The sequence below is a fragment of the Hylobates moloch genome, unplaced genomic scaffold (assembly GCF_009828535.3).
Source record: "Hylobates moloch isolate HMO894 unplaced genomic scaffold, HMol_V3 SCAFFOLD_4, whole genome shotgun sequence".
NCBI lineage: Eukaryota > Metazoa > Chordata > Mammalia > Primates > Hylobatidae > Hylobates > Hylobates moloch.
This window is the reverse complement of record NW_026652279.1, coordinates 5,985,934-6,008,512: the sequence shown is the minus strand read 5'-3', so window position 1 is coordinate 6,008,512 and position 22,579 is coordinate 5,985,934. Positions and strand designations below refer to the sequence as shown.

General features: G+C 42.9%; 2 protein-coding genes across 11 annotated transcripts in view; one reads left to right on the top strand and one right to left on the bottom strand.

Moving 5' to 3' along the window:
* The window catches only part of ATXN7 (ataxin 7), a 140,264-nt gene that overhangs the window by 78,750 nt on the left and 38,935 nt on the right, over positions 1-22,579 (bottom strand). For 7 of the 10 annotated variants that reach the window (XM_058437128.1, XM_032149427.2, XM_032149419.2 and 4 more), the window contains exons 3-4: positions 13,123-13,443; positions 12,821-12,889 (exon numbers count right to left, since the gene is read on the bottom strand). The exons of 1 other annotated variant lie outside the window; for it this stretch is intronic. In XM_058437128.1, the coding sequence (XP_058293111.1) occupies positions 12,821-12,889; positions 13,123-13,432 (379 nt within the window). In that variant the 5' untranslated portion in view covers positions 13,433-13,443. Of the gene's footprint in view, positions 1-12,820; positions 12,890-13,122; positions 13,444-13,851; positions 13,935-22,579 lie in introns of those variants that run through there. 2 more of the 10 variants (XM_058437129.1, XM_032149428.2) reach the window with 1 other exon arrangement.
* LOC116466623 (potassium/sodium hyperpolarization-activated cyclic nucleotide-gated channel 2-like) lies at positions 13,640-14,529 on the top strand. Its single transcript, XM_032149434.2, has one exon. It carries the CDS (start codon positions 13,797-13,799, stop codon positions 14,403-14,405), a length of 609 nt encoding a protein of 202 aa, XP_032005325.2. The 5' UTR covers positions 13,640-13,796; the 3' UTR covers positions 14,406-14,529.

Genomic DNA, 22,579 nt, shown 5'->3' with positions numbered 1-22,579 from the left:
AAATTCTACTTCCTCCATTTATCATTACCTAGAAACTTGGGGATTTCACATTAAGGTGGTGGCTACATGCCCAAATGGCCCTTAACTTTAGCTACCACCAATTCATTTCTACAATGCTACCATAGTGATCTTTCAAACACATCCACTCCCATCTCCTCCACTACCTACCTGCCAAGGCTGCAACAAGTTCCAGGCTCCCACACACCGATGCCCCAGCCTCACAAGCTGCTTCCACACCAGACTAGTTAACTCTCTAACTCTCCTCCTTCACCTCTTCCAGGAAGCCTTCCTTTCCTGATCTCTACTTCTTCACCCCAGTGCTCTGACAGGATTCCACCTCAAGTTGCTGAGATTTCTGATTTTCTGGGCACACACTCCCACTATCCAGGCCTTGCTAGGGAGTTTAGATTCTCTTCTAAGGGTGCTGGGAAGCCTCTGAAGCAGCAGTCCCCAATCTTTATGACACAGAGACCAGTTTCGTGGAAGACAATTTTTCCACTGACCAGGATTGGGGGGGGGGGGGTCGGGGGAACCTCAGATCATCAGGCATAGGAGTCTCATAAGGAGTATGCAACCTAGATCCCATGCATGGACAGTTCACAACAGAGTTTGTGCTCCTATGAAAATCTAATGCCACTGATCTGACAGGAGGTGGAACTCAGGCAGTAATGCTCAGTCCCCCACCCCCACTTATCTCCTGCTGTGTGGCCTGGTTCCTAATAGGCCATATGTGGGTACTGATCCACAGCCGAGAAGTTGGGGATCCCTACTATGAAGGATGCATAAATGTCTGTTGTTACTTAGCTGTATCCCTGTATCCTTGCCTGTATACTTAAAAAGGAAGACAAAACTCTTCCTCTTACTGTCAACAGATGATCTCCCAACTTCCCTCTGCCTTCACAGAAATGACAAGAACGAACTAACCATCTTATTCCACAATTCTACATCCCTACCTGCAGCTGAATCCACATGCTTTTCCTCTCATCAGAATGTGATAAAGTCTCTGATTCCATCCAAAACCAGCCTGTCCATGTGGACTCTTAGTTGCATCTCCTTTTTCCAACTCAAGGCACTACACTTGTGATTATCAATTTTTTTCACATGTGACCAATTATCCCTTACTCTTGGATCATTCCTAGGGGCAGACAAACATTCCCTAATACTATCCAAATAAAATAAAACAAACCTCCTCATCATTCCCTTGGATCCTTTACCCCATGTCTTCATCCTGCTACTGCCTCATTTCTCCCATTCCGTTTCAAAGCGAAACCCTTTAAAAAGCTGTCCATACTTGCCCTCTCCACTTCTTCAGCTCGGGCTATCACTTCCCCATACAATGAGGGATCTGCCTCCCCAACTCTCCAGATTAAGGTCATTAATGACCTTCACACTTTCAAAGCCAGAGATCGATTCTCTGGCCTGACTTTACTTCACAGCAGCATGTAACACAGACCATCACTCCTCACTTAAAGCATGTTCTTCTCTCCTCCCATATTCACCACCACCCCACTAATCTGGTTTCCTTACTGCCTCACCGCACAGTCCTCCTCACCCACCCACCACCTCACTGTGGAGGGACCCAAGGCTCAGCCCTTGGCCCTAATGGATTCTTTATTGACACTCCTATCTTAGGAAACAAACCTAGGTCCCACGACTTTCCATGTCCTCTGTATGTTGAGGATACAGACTGACCCAGTCTCCACCCCAGGCTGCTCCACCATGCTCCAGATTGTGTATTCAATTGCTGACACCACAGCTGCACATGAATGCCCAGTAAGTACGTCAAAAGCAGTGTGGCCAAAATCAGAGCTGCTGACCCTTAGCCTCCCACATTCTCCAGCATTCCTCAGTTCACTAAGTGGTACCATTCAGTTGCTCAAGCCCCAAATCCCAATTCTTCTATTTCTCCCTCATCCACATCCAATTTTTCATCAAATCATGTAAACTCCACCTCCAAACATATCCTGAACAGGATAACCTCTCTGCATTACCACTGCCATTAGCAAAGTCTAAGCCACTATCACCTCTAACCTGGTCAGCCAGTCCTTCCACATATTAGCCAGTGATCTTCACACGAATTAGATCATTCCCTTGCTGAAGCTACCCCTAACCACCAACTATCCTCCCAACTTTCATTACACTTAAATCCTAATTCCTTTCCTTGGCCTCTGCAATCTAACCTTGTCAGCATTATTTCCCTACATTCCTCCCCCTTCCCTTCTCAGAGTGCCCCTTCCAGATGATCTGATGGCTGCTTCTTTCTTTTTTACTTTTTGAGACAGGGTCTTGCTCTGTTGCCCAGGCTGGAGTCCAGTATATGCAATCACAGCTCACTGCAGCCTCGACCTGCTGGGCACAAGTGATCCTCCCACCTCAGCCTCCTGAGTAGCTGGGATTACAGGTCACCATACCCAGCTAATTTTTTTTGTAGAGATGGGGTCTCACTATGTTGCCAAGCTGGTCTCGAACTCCTAAGTTCAAGTGATCCTCCCGCCTCAGCCTCCCAAAGTGCTAGGATTACAGGTGTGAGCCACCACGTCCAGCCTGTGGCTGCTTCTTTCTCCGCATTCTGGTCTCAGCTCAAATGTTAAATGCTTAGAAAAGTTTTCCTTGATCATGTTAGTTAGAATCCCCCTAACCCCAACTCATTAGCCTACTTTGACTTCACAGCATTCAACAGTCCTTGGAAATATTCGTGTATTTACTGTGTCTCACTTCCCTAGAGGGCTGGGGCTCCATTTGATTTGTGTCACTCTATCCCTAACACCCATCAGAAAACCTAGCACTTAAATATCTGCTGACCAATTGCCTGACTTGGGAGTTAGGACTGTGCTTTCTCACCTTCTGCGGAGTTCTATCCTCAGACTATCTAGCCTAGCATGAGGCCCAGAGAACATGGGATAAAAGCTACATGAGTGAAGTTAAGGCAAAACAGTCAGAGGATTCTCAAGGCAGTAATCACAAAATAAACAAAATAACACTGAGGCCTACTAAAGGACACAGCCTGAAACTGGTCAGAAAGTGAAATGACCAGGTTGGCAAGTTTCAGTTTTGTTTACCAGTAACTGCCCAAAGTAGTTACATAGGTGTCCTTGATCAAGTGTGATTTGCCCTAAGCCAAATCCTGTAACTGAAAATACAAAATTGGCCCAGAGTGGGATTACACAGAATGATGGCTTCTGTGTTCCATACTTCTATTATTAGTAAAATCTTTACAGTGAGCATGTATTAACTTCTGTAATAATTTTTTCCATTAAAACCAATCTTTCTATATAGTTTCCAAAAAGAACAAGGTAATTTAAATGAAGAACTGCTAAGTTAAAGTGGAAATTTCCAAGAACTGAAAAGCCAATTTTCTAAATTCCCTCTACAGGCAAAAAACCCCCACAACTATCACCACACATTAAAAATATCATGTAAGTAGTATCCTCATTTATCTTTCTGATCCACTCCCCACCTTCATGATGACTTTATTCCGTTGCCTATAATTAACCTTTTTTTGCCCAGAAAAAAGGCGGTTTGAAATTCATTACAAGCAGCAGCATAAAGAAGCACAAACTACAGGCTTCCAGAAGATGAGCAAGTACAACTCTGCACAAGCAGGAAAAAGTAAATACCCACATCATGCTTCTCTCTGCAAATCAAAGAGGTGGCTAAAGGAGGAACTAAGAAATGTCACCTCCCACTTCCCATTTTTACTAGAGTCCAAGAAGGCATGAAACTGGGGTTTGGGCATGATTGCTCATGCCTGTAATTCCAACACTCTGGGAGGCTGAGGTGGGAGGATTTCTTGAGCTCCAGAGTTGGAGACCAGCTGAACAACATGGTGAAACCCCGTCTCTACAAACAAAATACAAAAATTAGCTGGGCATGGTAGTGTGCACCTGTGGCCCCAGCTACTCAGGAGGCTGAGATGGGAGGACTGCTTGAGACCAGGAAGTGAAGTCAAGGCTGCAGTGAGCCGTGGATCATGCCACTGCACTGTAGCCTGGGCAATACAGCAAGACTCTGTCTCAAAAGAATGAAAAAGAAAAAAAAAGAAAACAAAACAAAAAGAAAAAAACTGCGGTTCATTTGCTACACTCTGTCATCCTGGGCATGCCAGAGTTTCCTCTCACTGCCTACACCTTGCCTGCTAAAGCAAAACTGGCATTTCACTTTCTGCTGCTCTTCTGACAGTCCTGGCTGATGACTTGATTAAAGGAGTGCTTGTGACACTGTGCTTTCATTACTGATAACCTGCATTATATCGTTTAATTCTCCCAACCCCTATTAGTTACTAGCATTATTCTCATTTTACACCTGAGTCAAGTGAGGCTCAGTAAAGCTATGTAGTTTCCTTCAAATTGCTTACCTACTAGAGCTTAGATTTGAGCCCAGGCTTAATTCTAGAACTGGAGTTCCCAGAACTGCCTCTGTGTAAAGCTAACTTCTACAAACTTGCCATATGGAACCTCTTTTCTGCATAACACCAACCAAGAGCACACAGAAACAGGATTCCCTGGAACACACTTTTGGAAATAATGATTTAAAGCTATGGTACTCAAACACCAAAACAGATACTCTTCTCTGTGAAGACCATAGTGAAATGAAAAAAATAATGACAATGTAATATGTCTTTCCTAAAGTGAAACTTTTTCACAATTAAAGGACTGTCCTTTATTCCAAAACAATGTTCTCATACTTTTTTGAGGGTAAGTACATATAAATTGCCAGCAACCGTATGTCTGGAGTCCCCAAATTATTTCTGAAGCTTTCTTGTTTGAAATATTAAGCCTGGGGACCACCGGTTAAAAGCATTACCTTTTTTTCTGTTGCATGACTGGAGTTCAAGATTATGGAAAACATCTGTATAACCTGGGAGGGAAATAGTTTCTGTTTTAAGATTGTGAATCTAATTGATAATGAACTAGTGCTTTTTCCTTGCCATATGCTTACATACAAGACAAAAAAACATTTCATGCTAGCAGGGTCTCTATTACAAACAAGAACAAGAATACTTAATCTAGTTTTACGTTATGAGTGGCTGAAATGCAAAAATCGTTCTTCTTCTGCTCATTTATTATAATCCCTGCTGTACAACATGAATATAAATGTAACCCTCTGCCTTTTTCTCAAAAGTACAGTAACTCCAACTGCTAAGTCTACTAACACGCTTCTTTTTTTCCTTAGAAGTCAAAAAATACTTTAATAATCAGAGGGGCACATTTATTAGAAATACTGCCAGAAAAACTCTCAACATCAATGTGATTAAAAGCAATCTTGCACTGAAATGCTATTTAAATAGTGAAATTTCACTTCTCCCTTTCTAAAGGAATTTTTTTTAATGGCACAAATCCCAGATGATTGTGTTTGCTATCTGCTGCAACCTTAGCTTTCATTTAATCTTTTTTTAAAAAGCCAATTACTTCTAATGCAAACTGCACATACTTCCCCTCCCCCTCAAAGAAAAAATTTTATAAAAGAAGAACTAAATACAACACACCGACTGTTGTAAGGCACAGCAAGGAAAAGGCTCTGATATTTTTACTTAAAAAAAAATGGCTTTTGGTAAAGGTCAGTATTTCTAGACAAGGATAAGAAAAACAAAGGTTAGGGTGACCTGCTCAAGCTCATGAAAAGCCATGCACATTCTGGAAAGTGCTCGGAACAGCAGAATGGTTAAGCATGTGAGCTGTGGAGTAGTTAGACAGATCTAGGTTATAGGGCCTCTTACATGCTCTGTGATCTTAGCGAGCTACCTCACTTTGCTGAGTCGTAGTTTCCTCATCGGTAAAATGAAAATAATGGTGATACCTAAATCATAGGATTGTGATTCATAAATACCTCATACTTCGCTCCTGAGATTAGAGTATACAAGAACCAATCAAAACTGTAAATTGGACACAGCTTGGGAACCCCATCCTACTGTGCACGTGGAAACATGCGCACGGTCTCCATGAATTGTGAAACATGAGGGTTCAGAAATTCAGCATGGATTGTGCCAGGTGTTACCTTCCAGTAAGCACAAAATTGTAAAGATATGGGGCCTAAAGAACATTGTCTGCCTTCTTCTCCAATCAAAATGCAGATTTGTTTCCCAGTGAATTCTTCCTATAACTCCTAAGACCTATAACAAGGCTTCAGCTTCTTTAAACCAGCTCAGGGGCAGCGATTCTGGAGAATTTGAATGGAAATTCCATGAAAGTTCTGGAGTCTTTCTCCTGCATATTTACATACCATGAGGGGCTTAATAGAACTCAGGCACCATTCTCATGGTCCATGGCTCTTGGAAGCTGGGGCAATAACAGCTCTATTCGTGCTCTGTATGTGAACTGCTCCCAAACAGGTGTATGCCATAAAAAGGTTACACACCGGGGACTGTTGTGGGGTGGGGGTAGGGGGGAGGGATAGCATTAGGAGATACACCTAATGCTAAATGACAAGTTAATGGGTGCAGCACACCAACATGGCACACGTATACATATGTAACAAACCTGCACGTTGTGCACATGTACCCTAAAACTTAAAGTACATTAAAAAAAAAAGTGACAGTGAATGATAAAAGTGGACAAAGACAGCAACCTTCTTATGTGAAATCTTTCTACTCTCCATTATCTCCTTCTAACTCAACATGTTTCTTTAATATTGAATGAACTCTTGGTTTAAGACTAACAGATTTTATTATTTTGAAGATTCTCCCCTTCAAAATAGTTCAAGAATAATAACATCGCATTCTGCAATTCTGCAGATTGGGTTTCCTTTTATCAACCAAGGAACTCATCAGAACAGTGGTCAGCAAACTTTTCCTGTAAAGAACCAGATAGTAAATGTTTTGGGCTTGGTGGGTCATATGGTCTCTCTTGTGTGTAGTCAACTCTGCTGTTCATTGTATGCAGCAAGCAGCCATAGACAAGTAAATGAATGCCCGTGGCTATGTTTCAATAAAATTTAGTTATGGACACTGACATTGACGTGTCATATAATTTTCACATGTCATGAAATCTTTTGAGTTTTTATTCCAACCAATGCAATGCAAAAACCATGCAGGCAAGATTTGGCCCACACGCCGCAATTGGGGAAAAGTCCCCACTACAGGAGGGTCTTTCTGGGTCTCTGGGGGTTCGTGCACCTATGGGTTAGTGAAGAGCTTACAGGGAAGGAGTCACGCGCAGGAGCTGTCAGCAAGGACACTGCCCACTGTCACGGCCACGCTGATTCTCATCTATGGAGGTGTTTCTTAAGTGTGGCCAATCTGCAACCAAATCACCTGAGTGCTCCTTACGTGTGCATTAATGTTCAACAAGCACAAGGTGATGCTGAGGCAGGGAACTTGGATTTTACCGATTCCTGTCTGAGGCTTGGTTTATATCTCCACGTAAGATATAAGCAGACTGCAAGTACTGTCATCTGCAGAACATTTACACACCCACAGAGAAGATCAGGAATGGTAGCCTGACTTGCCTCAAAAGAAAGGTGCAGAACACAAAAAGCCTCCATTCTGCAGGAAATAAGTTGAAGTCCATGTGAGCAGAAAATAAAAACCAAAAGAAATGATATGCTTCAAAATAATTCACTGTGAGGAGTAGGGCAGAGGTGAAGCAAGATTGGGTCATGACTCATTATTTGTTGAAACTGTGTGATGGATACAAGGAGGATCATTAAAATATTTTCTCTACTTTGTATGTTTCAAATCGTCCATAAGAAACAGTTGAGGAGAAAAGCAGACAAAAGAAACCCTAGAGAAAAATAGAAATGCTCTCTACTTCAGGGAGAGGATATTATACCTACAGTGCAGTTCCTTTAATAGTAAAATACTTCACAAACACCTATTTGTTTTCCATTAATTAACGATGAACCATTTTTTTCCCCTAGGAAAGAAAAAAGGTGGTACTCTGTTGACTCAGTCTGTGTTTACTGAGGCTATCCAACTCCCCAGCAAGCTTGTTTTGGTTTTTTTTTTTTTTTTTTTTTTTGAACTCTAGTTGCCTACAGGTGCTAACCACGCACTTTTGCATCTTGCCCCAGGCTCAATCATGTTCAGGTTAATTATGACAACGAAATCACCTGTCATCAAGTGTGGACATCACATTGGGTTGCTATTCTACTTCTTTGCCTAAATATCAAAGATAAGAGAGGTGATGTCCTGTCTGTACCCTTTCTGGAAAGTGTAAATGGAGCACTATATTAAAGACAGAGCAACGAAAAGTGCTGAAAGCTTCTGGCCTCCCCTGGGGCCATACAGCAACACCCCCTAAACACACAAACACACAGAATACTATCTTCTTTTGGAGTCACAATACAATGAAAAATTGGTCATTTGAACCACACGCTAGAGTGACTCAATTCAATCTTCCTAGTAGCTCTACTTATTCACTTTTGGGGCAAATATTTACTGAGCACAATGGTGTGCAGGAGCTGAATATGCCTTCATCAACAACACTCCTGCCTTCAGGAAACTTACTCTCTAAACAAGGAGCCATCACATAATGCAGAGTTTCAAATGCTGACGTGTAGAGTGCAGAAAGAAAAAGTACAGAGTACTTTGATACCATACAACAGTTAGAGAAGTTATGGACAGCTTCCCAAAGATGTCATTTTTCCCAATACCCTTGTTGACTCCTACAATGACACCATATAGGTTTTAAAATCTGCTGTGCAACTAAGGCATTTAAAGTTTTTATTTTTTTAAGGGTCTCTAAATGTTCAGGCACTAATATAGAAACCCTAATCAGTTATTAGTACCAATTAATTCAATCTAAACATAATTTTGTTAAGTTTCACAAATCCAAAATTTGTGGAAGTCCGGAATTTCACAAATCACCTTGGGGAAAAAACAGTAATTTGTCTTTTGAGTTTAATCATTTCAAAAACATCAACCGGGCGCAGTGGCTCATACCTGTCATCCCAATACTTTGGGAGGCCGAGGTGGGTGGATCACTTCAGGTCAGGAGTTCGAGACCAGCCTGGCCAACATGGTGAAACCCCATCTCTACTAAAAATACAAAAAGTAGCCAGGTGTGGTGGCAGGTGCCTGTAATCCCAGCTACTTGGGAGGCTGAGGTAAGAGGATCGCTTGAACCCAGGAGGTGGAAGTTGCGGTGAGCCGAGATCACGCCTGTACCATTGCACTCCAGCCTGGGTGACACAGCGAGACTCCATCTCAACAACAACAACAACAAAAAGTCAAAATGTATTACCAATTTCTTCCCACCAAAATTAATCATGCTAACAACTAATATTACAAATTACAGAACAAGAATAAGGCAATACAAGAATGCAAACAAAACTAGGTTGACCTCTGAGCAATAACCAAATTTTGTCTTAACATTTGCCTACCTGTGCTAAATGGCAGAAGAGGGATGATACACTACCTAAACCACAAATAATTGCCCTCCATCTAAATCAAGAGTTCCAACCTTCTGCCACAACATTAACCCTTGGGTAGTCTTGCCTTGGGTAGGTTTACTACCTAAACCACAAATAATTTCCCTCCATCTAAATCAAGAGTTCCAACCTTCTGCCACAGCACTAACCCCTGGGTAGTCTTGCCTGATAGGAGTTGGTCAAAGTAATGTGTTACAAGAAGAAAAAGTGAAAAGAAAAAACAGGCAGAGAGCCTAGCTCAGCAGTTTTGAATTTTAGGGGTGGGGACATGTAAATGATCCTTTTGAGAATCCAAAGGAAGCTGTGAACACCTACCCTAGAAAACTGACATATTATTTTGCATACAATTTCAGGGGAACTACAACCCCCTGAAGCCTTTTCAAAGGTCACAGATTAAAAATTCCCGTACCTAGAAATATAGAATTAAGAAGTCAGGTTATCAGCAGTCGAAAGTTAAAAGGAGTTAGTGTGTACTGAGTCACTCACATGTTACCTAATTTAATTTCAACTCCTACAATAACCTTGGGAAGTAGGTAGTATTATCTTCCAAAGAGGCAAAGTATATTCAGAAAGATGAAATAACTAATGCAAGGTTAAGCAGCTTTCTCTCACATCCAGGCTTTCTAACCCCTAGGTCCAAAATTGCACATTGGAGAATTCAAGTCAAGCGCATATTCCCAGAGATATTTCAAGATGAGGAGTTTCTGGCGGGGGTGGTCGCTCATGCCTGTAATCCCAGCACTTTGGGGAGGCCGAGGCGGGTGGATCACCTAGCGGTCAGGAGCTTGAGACCAGACTAACATGGTGAATGAAACTCCATCTCTACAAAAAATACAAAAATTAGCCAGGTGTGGTGGTGCATGCCTGTAATCCCACCTACTAGGGAGGATGAGGCCAGAGAATCACTTGAACCCAGGAAGCAGAGGGTGCAGTGAGCCGAGAACTCGCCACTGCACTCCAGCCTGGGCAACAGAGTCAGACTCCGTCTCAAAAAAAAAAAAAGAGTCGTTTCTGACTTCCAGTGATTCATTCACATGATCAATTTATCTACATGTTTCTTCAATTTAACAAGAGGAATCAGTATGGATTTAATTTCAAAACATCTTTTCTTGGTAGCTGATAATTTTAACCAGACAATGAATAATAGTCTAATAAGTTTTGATAATATTAAATGTATTTTCATTTCTGAAGCGGCCTACAATGGTGTGTTAGGAGAACATAAAGGTCCACTGAGTGAGTGCTGGACATCCTCAAACTTGGATTTTAAAATATCCCCAGATAATCCACAAAGTCACAAACAAATGAAGAACCGACTGAATTTAAAACTTCAGTCTCAACTCAGACAGGTGTAAGTTCCAAGTGGCCTGGTAGCTACAGCATCCTCTAAATGGTTAGAGCAGCTTTAAAAGGGGGAGGAGGGGAACCCTTAAAAAACACTAACAAGGGCCAGGCGCGGTGGCTCACACCTGTAATCCCAGCACTTTGGGAGGCCGAGGCAGGTGGATCACGAGGTCAGGAGATTGAGACCATCCTGGCCAACGTGGTGAAACCTCCTCTCTACTAAAACACAAAAAATTAGCTGGGCGTGGTGGCCCGCCGCCTGTAGTCCCAGCTACTCGGGAGGCTGAGGCAGGAGAATCGCTTGAACCCGGGAGGTGGAGGTTGCACTGAGGAGGCGGAGGTTGCACTGAGCCAAGATCGCACCACTGCACTCCAGCCTGGCTACAGAGCGAGACTCTGTCTCAAAAAACAAAACAAAACAAAACAAAACACTAACAAGATCCATGTCCCTTTTGTACCTCAAGTAGGTAGTTTAACGTCTTAGATCTTCATGGAAAACACGCTGATAAAAGCATCCCAACAGAAAATAATACATATAGCAAAAATTAGGTACAGTCCCCTTAATTTGGTTGGGTCCCTGTTCAGCTCAAGGCACCCAGTGAAACATTAATACTTAACTCATCCTTTACAGCAGAATTATTGATAATTACAACCTTGTTTTCACACAGATTTAGAAACCTTTTATGAGATATGTATCCACACCCAGAGAAAGAAAACTAAGAACAAGAGTAGGTCAGGTCCTCTAAAGCTCTACTCCAACTGCTTACTATGAGAGTTGCCACCTAGTGATTTTAATTTTTTAAGCCCAGGCAGGCTGCCAATTCAGCACTAAAACCGGACTAGCAACTGATTTTTCCTATTGCAACATCATCAACAAGTCCTGTGCTTTCCCTTGCTTTCCTTTACCCTCAAATAGCAATTCTCATTTTAAAAATCAACTTATTTGTTCTATAATCTGTTCCAATTGGAAGCTCTCATCGGGCTGTCACTGGTATTACTCTTCCTCCGAGTGCCAAGAGGCTAACGAGCGGCCAATTCAAAAAAACCGAAACAGAATTAAGTGAAGAAAAAGCAGGTGTGAAAAGCAAGAAGGAAATGTGAAGACAGTAACAATGGGCAAACTTTGGACTTAAAAATGTTCCAGTTGCCAAAGTTCTACCTACTTTTGGGCCAGAGACAAAAATTCTGCAAAATAAATGGCTACGAGTGAGAAATAAAATTGCATTCGGGGACTCTAAACTCAGTATTCCGGGTCAAACCTCACTCACAGCCTTGTCCTAACTCACTGAAAGAATAACTTGAAACTGAACCCGAAGTTCACTGGACTTCACAAGTCCTTTCTGACCACGGTGTGCCCAGGCCTAGTGCAGGTATTAGACAGCAAAAGCTGACTACTCAAAGAAAAAGAAAATCTCAAGAAAAAGTCTGACAGTTTCCAGATACCTGGCCTGATTTTCATTTGGAGGCATACCCTATTTCCCTAGTGTATCTTTTTACCAAACAGTTTAAAACTAACAAATAATTAGACCCTGATTTCACCAGCTACGGGCAGTAAAGGCTTGTTTGACCAAATAAAATTCTCTCTTGCTTTCCCCCGTGATCTTGGCAGCTCGCAAAAAAACTGACCAAATTGCACTCCAAGTTATGATGATCTTTTTGTAGCATCCTCAACTTGTACCTTAAATCCTACATAAATAAGACTGCATAGGTAAAGCATCATCTTTAAGTTCAAAATTCGTTTCGATTGCCAACAGAAAATGTCCCCTAAGCATTCGTGGGAAGGTTTCAAAGCTGAGAATTCCTTCCTCTACTCGTGTTTCTCCGTAAGGAGGTCAGAAATGCAGAGATCTAGGTTAAACTTCCCGCCGGTTCCCAGCGCTCATCACCAATGCTACTGCTCCTGCCTGGTCACAGAAGGATTCCGGACACTCCTTATTACAGGAGGCCCCCAAACCAAACTTTCCAAGCGCTCTGCCCCCTCCCTCCCTCCCTCAGGCAGCATCTTCGCAGGCACGGGGAGTCGGTATGGTGGGCTGAAGTTCCCGGCCCCAGTGAACTGTCAAGGAAACTTCCCAGGGGTTTGCACAAACTCCATCAGGGGGGCTGGACTCACCTTCCCGACAGAGCCCCATGACTTCGCGGTTTTTCCCAAACTCCTTGAAACTTTCGTCCAATTCTGTCCCTAGGAGATATACACACACAGGAGGAGGGGAGAGGCAGGTCAGTGGCCGGGAGTGTGACGCACACTCACGCACGCACGGGGTAGGTGTGGGCACCTCCGCGTTCCGCAACCCAGCAAACGACAGCATCTCTGCCCCTCGAGGGGGCGGGTCACAGGAGGGGGGCAGGGGGGAGGGGAGGAGAGAGGAGGGGGTCGCGAGGGGGTGAAGGGAGGAGGAGGGCGTGGACACTCACCGTCCTTCCCAGGAAGTTTGGAAGCCTCAACCCACAGATTCCACGACTGTCCCAGCATCACTTCAGGACTGGGCAGAGGCCTGCGCTCCCCGACCGTCGCCATTGCGGCAGCCGAGGTGGAGGCGGCGCCGGGCCCGCCGTCCTCTGGCCGTGGGCGCCGTGGCGGCGGTGGCGGCTGCTGCTGCCGCTGGGATTGCGGAGGCTGAGGCTGCTGCTGCTGCTGCCGGCCGGCCGCGGCCGCTGCTCCGCCCGCCGCTGCCGCCGCGCGGCGCGGCTCCCCCCTGACGTCATCCGCGGCCCGCTCCGACATTCTTTCCGCTCCTACAATGTAACAAAAAAAAAGGGGGGAAAGAGTCGCGCGGGGGCCGTTTTTTAAGGAGGCGCCAGGGAGTTCCGGCGGCGTGCGCGGCCCGCGGACCGGGTGGGGCACGCTGACAGCGCCCCCATGGCCGCCCAGCCCCCCAAGCCCGCCTCCTCGAGGCCAACCCCAGCCCCGGGCGCAAAGTCCGCGGCGCGGGCTAGCTTTCGCTTTCGACTCCCGCGGCCGCCCGAGGGAGGGGACGGGCAGCAGGCGGCCCGCCACCGCGGCGCTGGGTCCCCTGTCTACCTCTGCTCAGAGGACCTGGCGCGGAGGCCAGCGCCAGAGCGGCCCCGCTCCAACCCCGCGCCCCACCATGGCAGCCCGCGCGGAAAAGCCCGAGCCGCACCCCAGGACCTCCAGCTGCCCACCCTTCGGCCGCTCGCATCCCCGGGCCCGGCCCGGCTGCCCCGCTCCTTCCTTCCGTCCCCGCGTCCGTCCGAGCGGCGGCACCCGGCCGGCTCCCTTAAGCGGAGGCGCCTCCCGCCGCCTCCTCCCACTTGCCGGTCCCTCCCTCTCAGCTCGCTCCGGCGAAGTTTGCACGTCAAGCCCCCGGACTGGAGCCAGGGCGAAGTCGGAAATGCAGCCACCTATGGAGGAGCCAACCGGCCGGCCCCAGGGCAGCGCGGGAGAGGCTAGTGCAGGGGGCACTTTGCCTTCGGCTTGCGGGGGGCCGCAGAGTTGTCAAAAGCATGAATGGGAAGCCGCCGCAGAGCGGACTCCGGGCGTGCAGGGAACCTTGGGCTACCGGGAAGTGCCGCCCAGGTGTCTGCCCAGGTGTCAGGACGAAGTACCGTGTGCCCGCCACGCCGCCCACATGTGTGCCCCGACCCGCAATTGGAAGTCACATTGTGCGCCCGGGGAACTTGAATTCGTCCAGAGGAGAGACCATGAGATCAGTGTGCGAGGGAATGGAGGAGAGTGAAACAAACCGAGAGGAGCTTTAACCCGTGTACATATTTTAGAGGCACCACCCCAAGTTTCTGGGTTTCCACTGCTCCTGGAAGTGATTCATTCACCCCAAAAATAAAAATCTGATTCATTTTTAACTTAAGTTGTTAGTCCTTCCCTGTTTATGGTTGTCTTTTCTTGGGCAGAACGAGACCCCAGGGATTAGGAGAATATAAGGAATTCCTACAAAACATGTTTAGAAAATACTGGTTTTGGTCAAATTTTGTTCACTAAATTAAGCATTGGCCCACAAAACTTAGCACCCCTCCCCAACATACACAACATTTGCTTAGCGATAGGCTACAGACGGCAAAATAAAAGGCTACTTAATGACCTAAAGTATTAAAAATACTTGAAACAGTAGCAGACCACACCACTTTCAATAAGTGTTGATATTATTACTATTTTCTCAAATTGATGTGAAAATTTGAAGCCTGAGACAAAAACAGTGATTCTCATCAGCATGTTTCACGCATGTTTCACACTGCAGTAGTATCAACTCCTGTAATGTGTGTCAGAGATGCTTGCTCACAAGTGCTTTCTCTGACTAGATGGGGAGGAAGTGGAATTCTTGTTTTTTTTTTTTTGGTTTTTTTTTTACCTCAAACATCTGGTGTGACAGAGGTGGCCAACTTCTTTGTTGGTCCAACTTGCAGAAACACAGAAAAGTTTACGTAAGCATAAAAATTAATAAAGAAATGTTACTGCAACCCAAACATAAGGTGGGACTGGTAGAGAGGGTTTGGGGTTCAAAATTTAAAAGCACACACACACACACACACACACACATTTTTATTTTAGAAAGATTTAGAAATAAGTCTGTAAAATTTTTTCCTGGATTGCATGCAAACAAGTCCAAAAAGTGAAACCATGGTTACTTCCTGTCCTTAACAAAATAACCAAAATAGTAGAAATGATTGGAAAGATTTAATTTTAAAAATCATTTCTACATCTTTAACTTCCTCCATAACTATCAATGAGAAAAATGCACAGGAGTAAAACATATAATTCCCTTGACAGGAATAGAGTTCCCTCCTCACTTTTAACATAGCTTAGATGACCCCTGTGCAGATTTTCAATTTTTCATTCATTCCAAATCACTGCAAAATCTGAATAATTACATGAAAACACCCAACCTCTGTTTTCCTAAAGTACACAATTTATTACTTGGAATTTTCAAATTCTACACTTAAGAAAAACGAAAATTTGGATTTTAACGGCATTTGAAGATACCATTGAAAAGAAAAGCTTGCGGCCACCAAGCCATATAGATAACAAAGGGAGCTTGCTTGTTGAGTACAGCTCTTCAGATCCCTGAAAGTACAGAGTGAGAACAAATATAAGGAGAATGGCAAACATTAAGTATGGTCCTACTGCCTCAAGACATTGCTTGATTTTCCTCTCTTGGATGTGAAACTACTTCAAGATTCACTAATATGACTTCTAGCCAATGGGGATCAATACAGCAATTTAGAGTACTTCAACTTCTTTCCTAATTCCTGCTTGATACCTCTTTTGTTCTTCAAAGTTTTTGATTGGTTTAATAAAACACAACCAGGCTTAAAATGAAAAATATTAAGTATCCTCTTGGCATTATCGTTATTAAGGGAAATTATTACAAATAGCAGTTACCAATTATTGAGTACCTCAATACTCAAAACTAATAGCAAGCTATCAATTATTGAGGAATCTCATAAATAAGCACTATAAACAAGCATCTTCTATCAAACTGAGCAATCCAGCTCAATCCTTTAGGAAACTTACTATCAAACTGAAGAGGATGTGCAGACAAGAGATTGACGGGCATTTCCGGGTATTTCTTCAACCAGTTCTCTTTTGCTGCAGCCAATGCATTTTACCCACTCTTTCTTCACCCATAAAAAAAGTCCTAACTCCTAGAAATGTTCTGATATCCATAGTTGTTAGAAGTTTCCTTAAAGTTGGAATGAGTCATCAAAAAAAGTCACAACAGCAAGCTGACACAGTGCATCTGATATTTGAATTTTGGCAACTTTTAAAAGCGTTCCTTATGCAAAGCACACTGTTTATAAACGAGTACAACAGAAACCCAATACTTAGCTGTATTACCTACAGTCCCACAGTAAAGAACTTGATGACCTCTTACCTAGATAGTCCCCTTTCCATACCACCAAATTATAAAAAGAATATAAATGTGTATAAATTTTGTGTGTGTGTATGTGTGTGTGGAGATGACAAGGTCTCACTATGTTGCCCAGGCTGGTCTCAAACTCCTGAGCTCAAGCAGTCCTCCTGCCTTGGCCTCCAAAAGTGTTGGGATTACAGGCATGAGCCACCACATCAGGCCAATACAATTTATATTCACTTAATATGTTATTTTAATATAGTATTATGCCTGTATAATATCAATCAGTGCTTCTGCCAGTGCATTTCTGATGATGCCTTGTAACTCTGAGGAACTTCACTGTCTACAAACTGAAGTAATAATTCATTTTATATGGCTTGAGTAATGAGTATTCCGTTTATCCAACAATTCCTGATTGCCTGCTACAGACCAGGCACTCTACTAGGCACCAGGGTGAACACAAGATAGTAATTTCACTGAGTATGTGAGAAAAGTAGGAAGTAGGGGAAACAATTCATCGAAACACTCTTGTGGAGAAAAACTGTCACCACCAACTAGATTGTCTATGGCTTAAGAACTGGGCTGTCAGAGGTGAAGTACTGCAAATTCTGTGCATTTCATCCCTTCCAAGGACGTATTTAAAATGTGGTCTTATCTCATCACCCAAATTTAGGGATGTTCTCAGTAGATGCCAAGGGTAACAAGTCTCTCTTTACAAAAAGGATTCTTTGCACTCATTAAACGTTTTGTTCAAAGGCCAAAGGTATCATAATGTACAAAAACAAAACAAAACAAAAAGTTGACCTTTCCTACATTAAATCCAGTTTAATGTAAAAAGGCTAAAACTACCCAAAACATTTCTAAGGTACAAGATCCCACACAACCGTTTTTAATTGGAAAAAACCGCCAGTCCCAATACAACATTTTAATAAACTTGAAAAGCAGTTAAGTACAGTATACTTATCTGTGTAAATTACAGGGTTGGTAACAGAGATTCTCCATTATCAACCCCAAAGGACCGAAGTCATTTGAGTAACAAGAAACTCAGATCCACTAAATTAGGAATGTGTTGGCTTTGGTTTCTTTATATCTTCCTAAAATTGGCTGAGCCTTTGTTCAAATCCTCTCTCACTCCTCTGACTACATCTTTCCCTTTCCCTCTTTCTTCTCCAGAGAGAGCCAGGGCTGTATTCTGCACAAGGGGCATGCCTTCCCTTAACTATGCTCCCTCTAGTGAAATTACCTTATAGCTTGTCATGAATATCAGTATTCCAGTAGAGGGAGAAAAGTGGAAAGAGTAAATTGAATTCATCAGCATAGTGGCTGGAATTGATAGCAATCAAGCGCAAAATTAGGAATAATAAAGACAGTTGCAAGTGTGAGGACTTAAAGATACGACATACATAGCTTTTTAAAAACTTAACCTGTACACATACTCATTCTATAGTAAAATGTATCATTTGCTAAACATCTCAAACCCTTGAATTTTTGGATTGTTTTCTTAATCATATGTTTGCATGTACATATGAACTCTCCCAAAGAAACATTCACCAGTAATAGCAAATTGCTTGAAAAGAGAAGAAAATTTGAAAATACACATATAAAAGGTAATAATAAATTATAACATAAAAGGTAATTAATAATGCCCAGTGTTTCTAGGGATTTAAAACTGGCTTGTAGTTTTATGACGAACTTGATTTGAAATGTTCATTTAAAGTCTTTAGGCTGAAGAGTTTTTTAAAAATAGAAAGTTTTAAGTTATAGAAAAGGAATGGAGGCCAGGCGTGATAGGCTGATGCCTGTAATCCCAGCACTTTGGGGGACCAAGGCTCAGGTGTTGGAGACCAGTCTGGGCAACACAGTGAGGCATTGTCTCTACTGAAAAACAAAAAACAAAAAACAAAAAACAGCCAGGCATGCAGGCATGTGCCTATACTCCCAGCTACTTGGGAGGCTGAGGGGGAGGACTGCTTAAGTTTGGGAGATTGAGGCTGCAGTGAACTGAGATCGTGCCACTGTACTCCAGCCTGGATGACAGAGCAAGACCCTGTTTCAAAAAAAAAAAAAAAAAAAAGACAAGGAATGGAAAAGTTGGACCAATATTCAGCTATAAAAGGAAGTTGACTGTATAGAGTTCTAGTGTACTGCGTCAGCTACCATAAAATGCAGGTTAAACACATTGTTAAACATAATTTCCCATGTACCTTTGTACTGACAATGCTGTAAATATCACCATTTTTGGGGGCTCAGCCATTAAGAGCATGGGTTCTAGGGCCTATCTGCCCAGGCTGAATCCCACTTCTACCACTACGAGCTGTGTAACTCTGGGGAAATCACTTAGCCTCTCTGTGCATGTTTCTACACCTATAAAATGAGTAAAACAAGAGTAACTAGTTTATGAGGAACATTAAGAAATTTACAGCGCAAAAAAGCACACTGTGTCAGCTATTATTATTAGTACCATACTTGTCACATAGTAAGCCCTAATTCTAATCTATGTACACTATACATCAGACCAATCTTGCTGAATTATGGCTTTAGCCATGTTAGTGATTGCTCTAACATTTTTAGGAGCTCCCCACTGACTGATAAAATAAATAAAAACTTCTCTCCTAGCATTCAAGGTCCTCTACGGTCTGCCCTTGCCTCAGCTCCACCACTTCTACACTGTTCAGTTGCCTCCTACAGGTGGTCTATGGTCCAGCCCAAATGACAAATTCAGAACTTCAAACATGCCCCCACCCCAACCCCATCCAACTCCCAGCTCCCAAGCCTTTGCTCATATAGGTCACTCCATCTATAACAGTTTCCCTCCCTTGGCAGAAATCCTGCTGTTCAATCAAAATTCTTCCACAAATTCCATTTCTTTAACAAACTCCTGAACCCTCTCACTAAGCACATGGGAACTCACCCCCACCTCTATATCACAGGACTTCATGGATTCAGAATTAAGAGTATATGCTCTGAAATCAAGGTGACAATGAGACATACGTTTAGTCTCCCAGAGATCAACAGTTTGCATTCCCAACATAAGGGTGTTATTTAGAACCTGGAACCCACTTTCCCACAAACCATAAGACGAGTTGTAACCATGTCTCCAAATTGGTCAGCAAAATGCCTTTGGGGTGAAACCTAGGACTAACAATGCAGGTGTGTTAGTATAAGAGGGAAGGAACAACACAAACGCTTCTTCCTCCTTTCCTCAGCCAAGGTCCAGCTCTAAGCAAAGCCACAGATCCAGCAAACATGGCACCCTTGATTTTCCCACGTTCTGTCTTTGCACCGTGATCCAGTAGCCTACCTGGGTTTGTACTGCTTCTCAAAAGACAGACTGTTCCACAAAAACTTGCACTCCCTTTCCACCTCCAAAGTAAAGCTCTCCTTTTCTTGGTAGAGGTAAAGGCCTGCAGATTTAACTATTTTTCACTTATGTGTATGAATGACTATGAATGAATACAGTTATCTGTCCTCCTCTCCTCCCAAGTACACATGCAAAGAAATATAAAGGGTAAGACCTAACCCCAAATGACTTCTAGGTGTACTGGTCCATAAACCTTTCTTCCTAGAAACACACAATTACTAACCACACTCTTATATAAGGCCATTCTGATTTTAAATGACATCATCTATGGCTCAAGGCAAATATTTATTTTCACCAATTTAATCTTTTATTTTAACCAATATTGTCTTTTGATCAACATAAAATTTTCAAGACCTGGAGACCTTGATCCTCTGTCCACTTCCTACTATGCCCCCACATCTACATCAAGGTGTTCTAAGTGAAGGAACTTCAGGAGTGGAAAAGGGGAACCAAAACAAAATTGCTCCTGGTGAGAAATCTGCCTTTCCTGCCTTCCAGAGCTTGCCCCATCTCTTCGGAAAACAGGTATTTTCAAAAAGCATGAGGATTTTTCCAAATGGTTTCTGGGGCAGTGGCAGCAGAGCAGCAATCACAAGCAGGCAATTAGTGGGCTGGAATCTGACTTACCAGGTATTTCTTTTTAAAAACAGAGCCAAGGCTGGGCACGGTGGCTCATACTTGTAATCCCAGCACTTTGGGAGGCCGAGGCAGGCAGATCACGAGGTCAAGAGATCGAGACCATCCTGGCCAACACGGTGAAACCCCGTCCCTACTACAAATACAATTAGCTGGGCGTGGTGGCACGTGGCTGTAATCTCAGCTACTCATCAGGCTGAGGCAGAAGAATCTCTTGAACTAGGGAGACAGAGGTTGCAGTGAGCCCAGATTGTGCCACTGCACTCCAGTCTGGCGACAGAATAAGACTACGTCTCAAAAAAAAAAAAAAAAAAAATAAAATTAAATTAAAAAAAATTAAAACAGAGCCAAATGGGTAAATTGAACTTCATCAAAATTAAACTTCTGTGCTTCAAAGGATACCATCAAGAAAATGAAAACGCACAGAACCCACACATTTTTGCAAATCATATATCTGATAAGGGACTTGAACTAGAATGTAGAAAAGAAAGAACTCTTTCAGCTCAGTAAATTAACAACAACAACAAAAGAAGTTCAATATCATTAGTCATTAGGGAAATGCAAATCTAAATCAGAGATACCACCTCTCACCCACTAGGATGGCTGTAATAAACAACGACAACAACAAAAGAACAGAAAATGAAGAGTGTTAGCAAGGATATGAAAAAACTGGAATCCTCATACATTGCTGGCAGGAATGTAAAATAGTGTAGCTATTGTGGAAAACAGTGGTAGTTACTCAAAAGGTTAAACACAGAATTAGCATATGATCCAGCAATTCCTCTTCTAGGTATACACTCAAAAGAACTGAAAGCAGAGACTCAAACAGATACCTGTGCACTAATATTCATTAGCAGCATTATTCCTAAAAGCCAAAAGGTGGAAACAACCCATATGTAAATCAACAAATGAATAAACAAATTGTGATATATCTCTACAAAGAATATTATTGCCAGGTGCAGTGGCTCACGCCTGTAATCCTAGCACTTTGGGAGGCCAAGCCGGACAGATCACGAGGTCAGGAGTTCAAGACCAGCCTGGCCAACATAGTGAAAGCCATCTCTCCTGAAAACACAAAAAAATTAGCAGGGCATGGTGGTGCATGCCTATAGTCCCAGCTACTTGGGAGGCTGAGGCAGGAGAATCGCTTGAACCCGGGAGGTGGGGCTTGTGGTGAGCCAAGATCATGCCACTGCACTCCAGCCTGGGCAACAGAGCGAGATTCTGTCTCAAAAAAAAAAAAAAAAATTATTCAGCCATAAAATGAAGCACTGATACATGCTCCAACATGAATGAATCTTGAAAACATTATGCTAAATGAAAGAAGACAGACAAATAGGTCACATATTATTTGATTTCATTTAGGTGAATTATCCAGAATAGGCAAATCCATACAGAGAGCGGATTAGTGGTTTCCAGGTGCTGAAGGAAGAGAAGATGGAGAGTGACTGCTTAGGAATGCAATGGGGTCTCCTATGTGGGTGCTAAAAATATTTTTGACCTAGATAGAAGAAACAGTTATACAATCAATACTGTGAATACACTAAAAACCATTAAATGTACAGTTTAAAGGGGTAAATTGATGGCATTTGAATTATATCTCAATAAAGCTATTTTTTAAGCCAACGTTAAAACTTGGAAAATTTCACAAAAAATTCCAGATTGACTTTTCTTGAAAAAATCCTAAGTAAAATGTGACACCACCAGCCACAGCATTCCTCATGGGAACATGACTTGGAGATGAAGCTGGTCCTGGAACCCATCTCTGCCACCACCTAACTCTGGACATTGGCAGGACAATTTTTTCATCTGTACCTCAGTTAGCTCCTCTGCAAAAGGAAGATAACAATAACATCTACCTCATCAGCTTATAAAGAGTCAATAATTAATATGTTCAGAATAGTGCCTGGCACATATTAAGTGCTCAGTGTGTGTTAGCTACTTTCACATTTTATAACAATTCATCCTCTAATAGAGGTATGTGGCCGTTACTTTTCAACTTTTTGTTTGTTTTTACAAATAAAATAGCATATAATGTAATGGTCCA

What these genes read in the sequence shown, in the direction of transcription:
- LOC116466623 (XM_032149434.2), top strand. Translation starts at nt 13,797, where the DNA reads ATGGCAGCCCGCGCGGAAAAGCCCGAGCCGCACCCCAGGACCTCCAGC.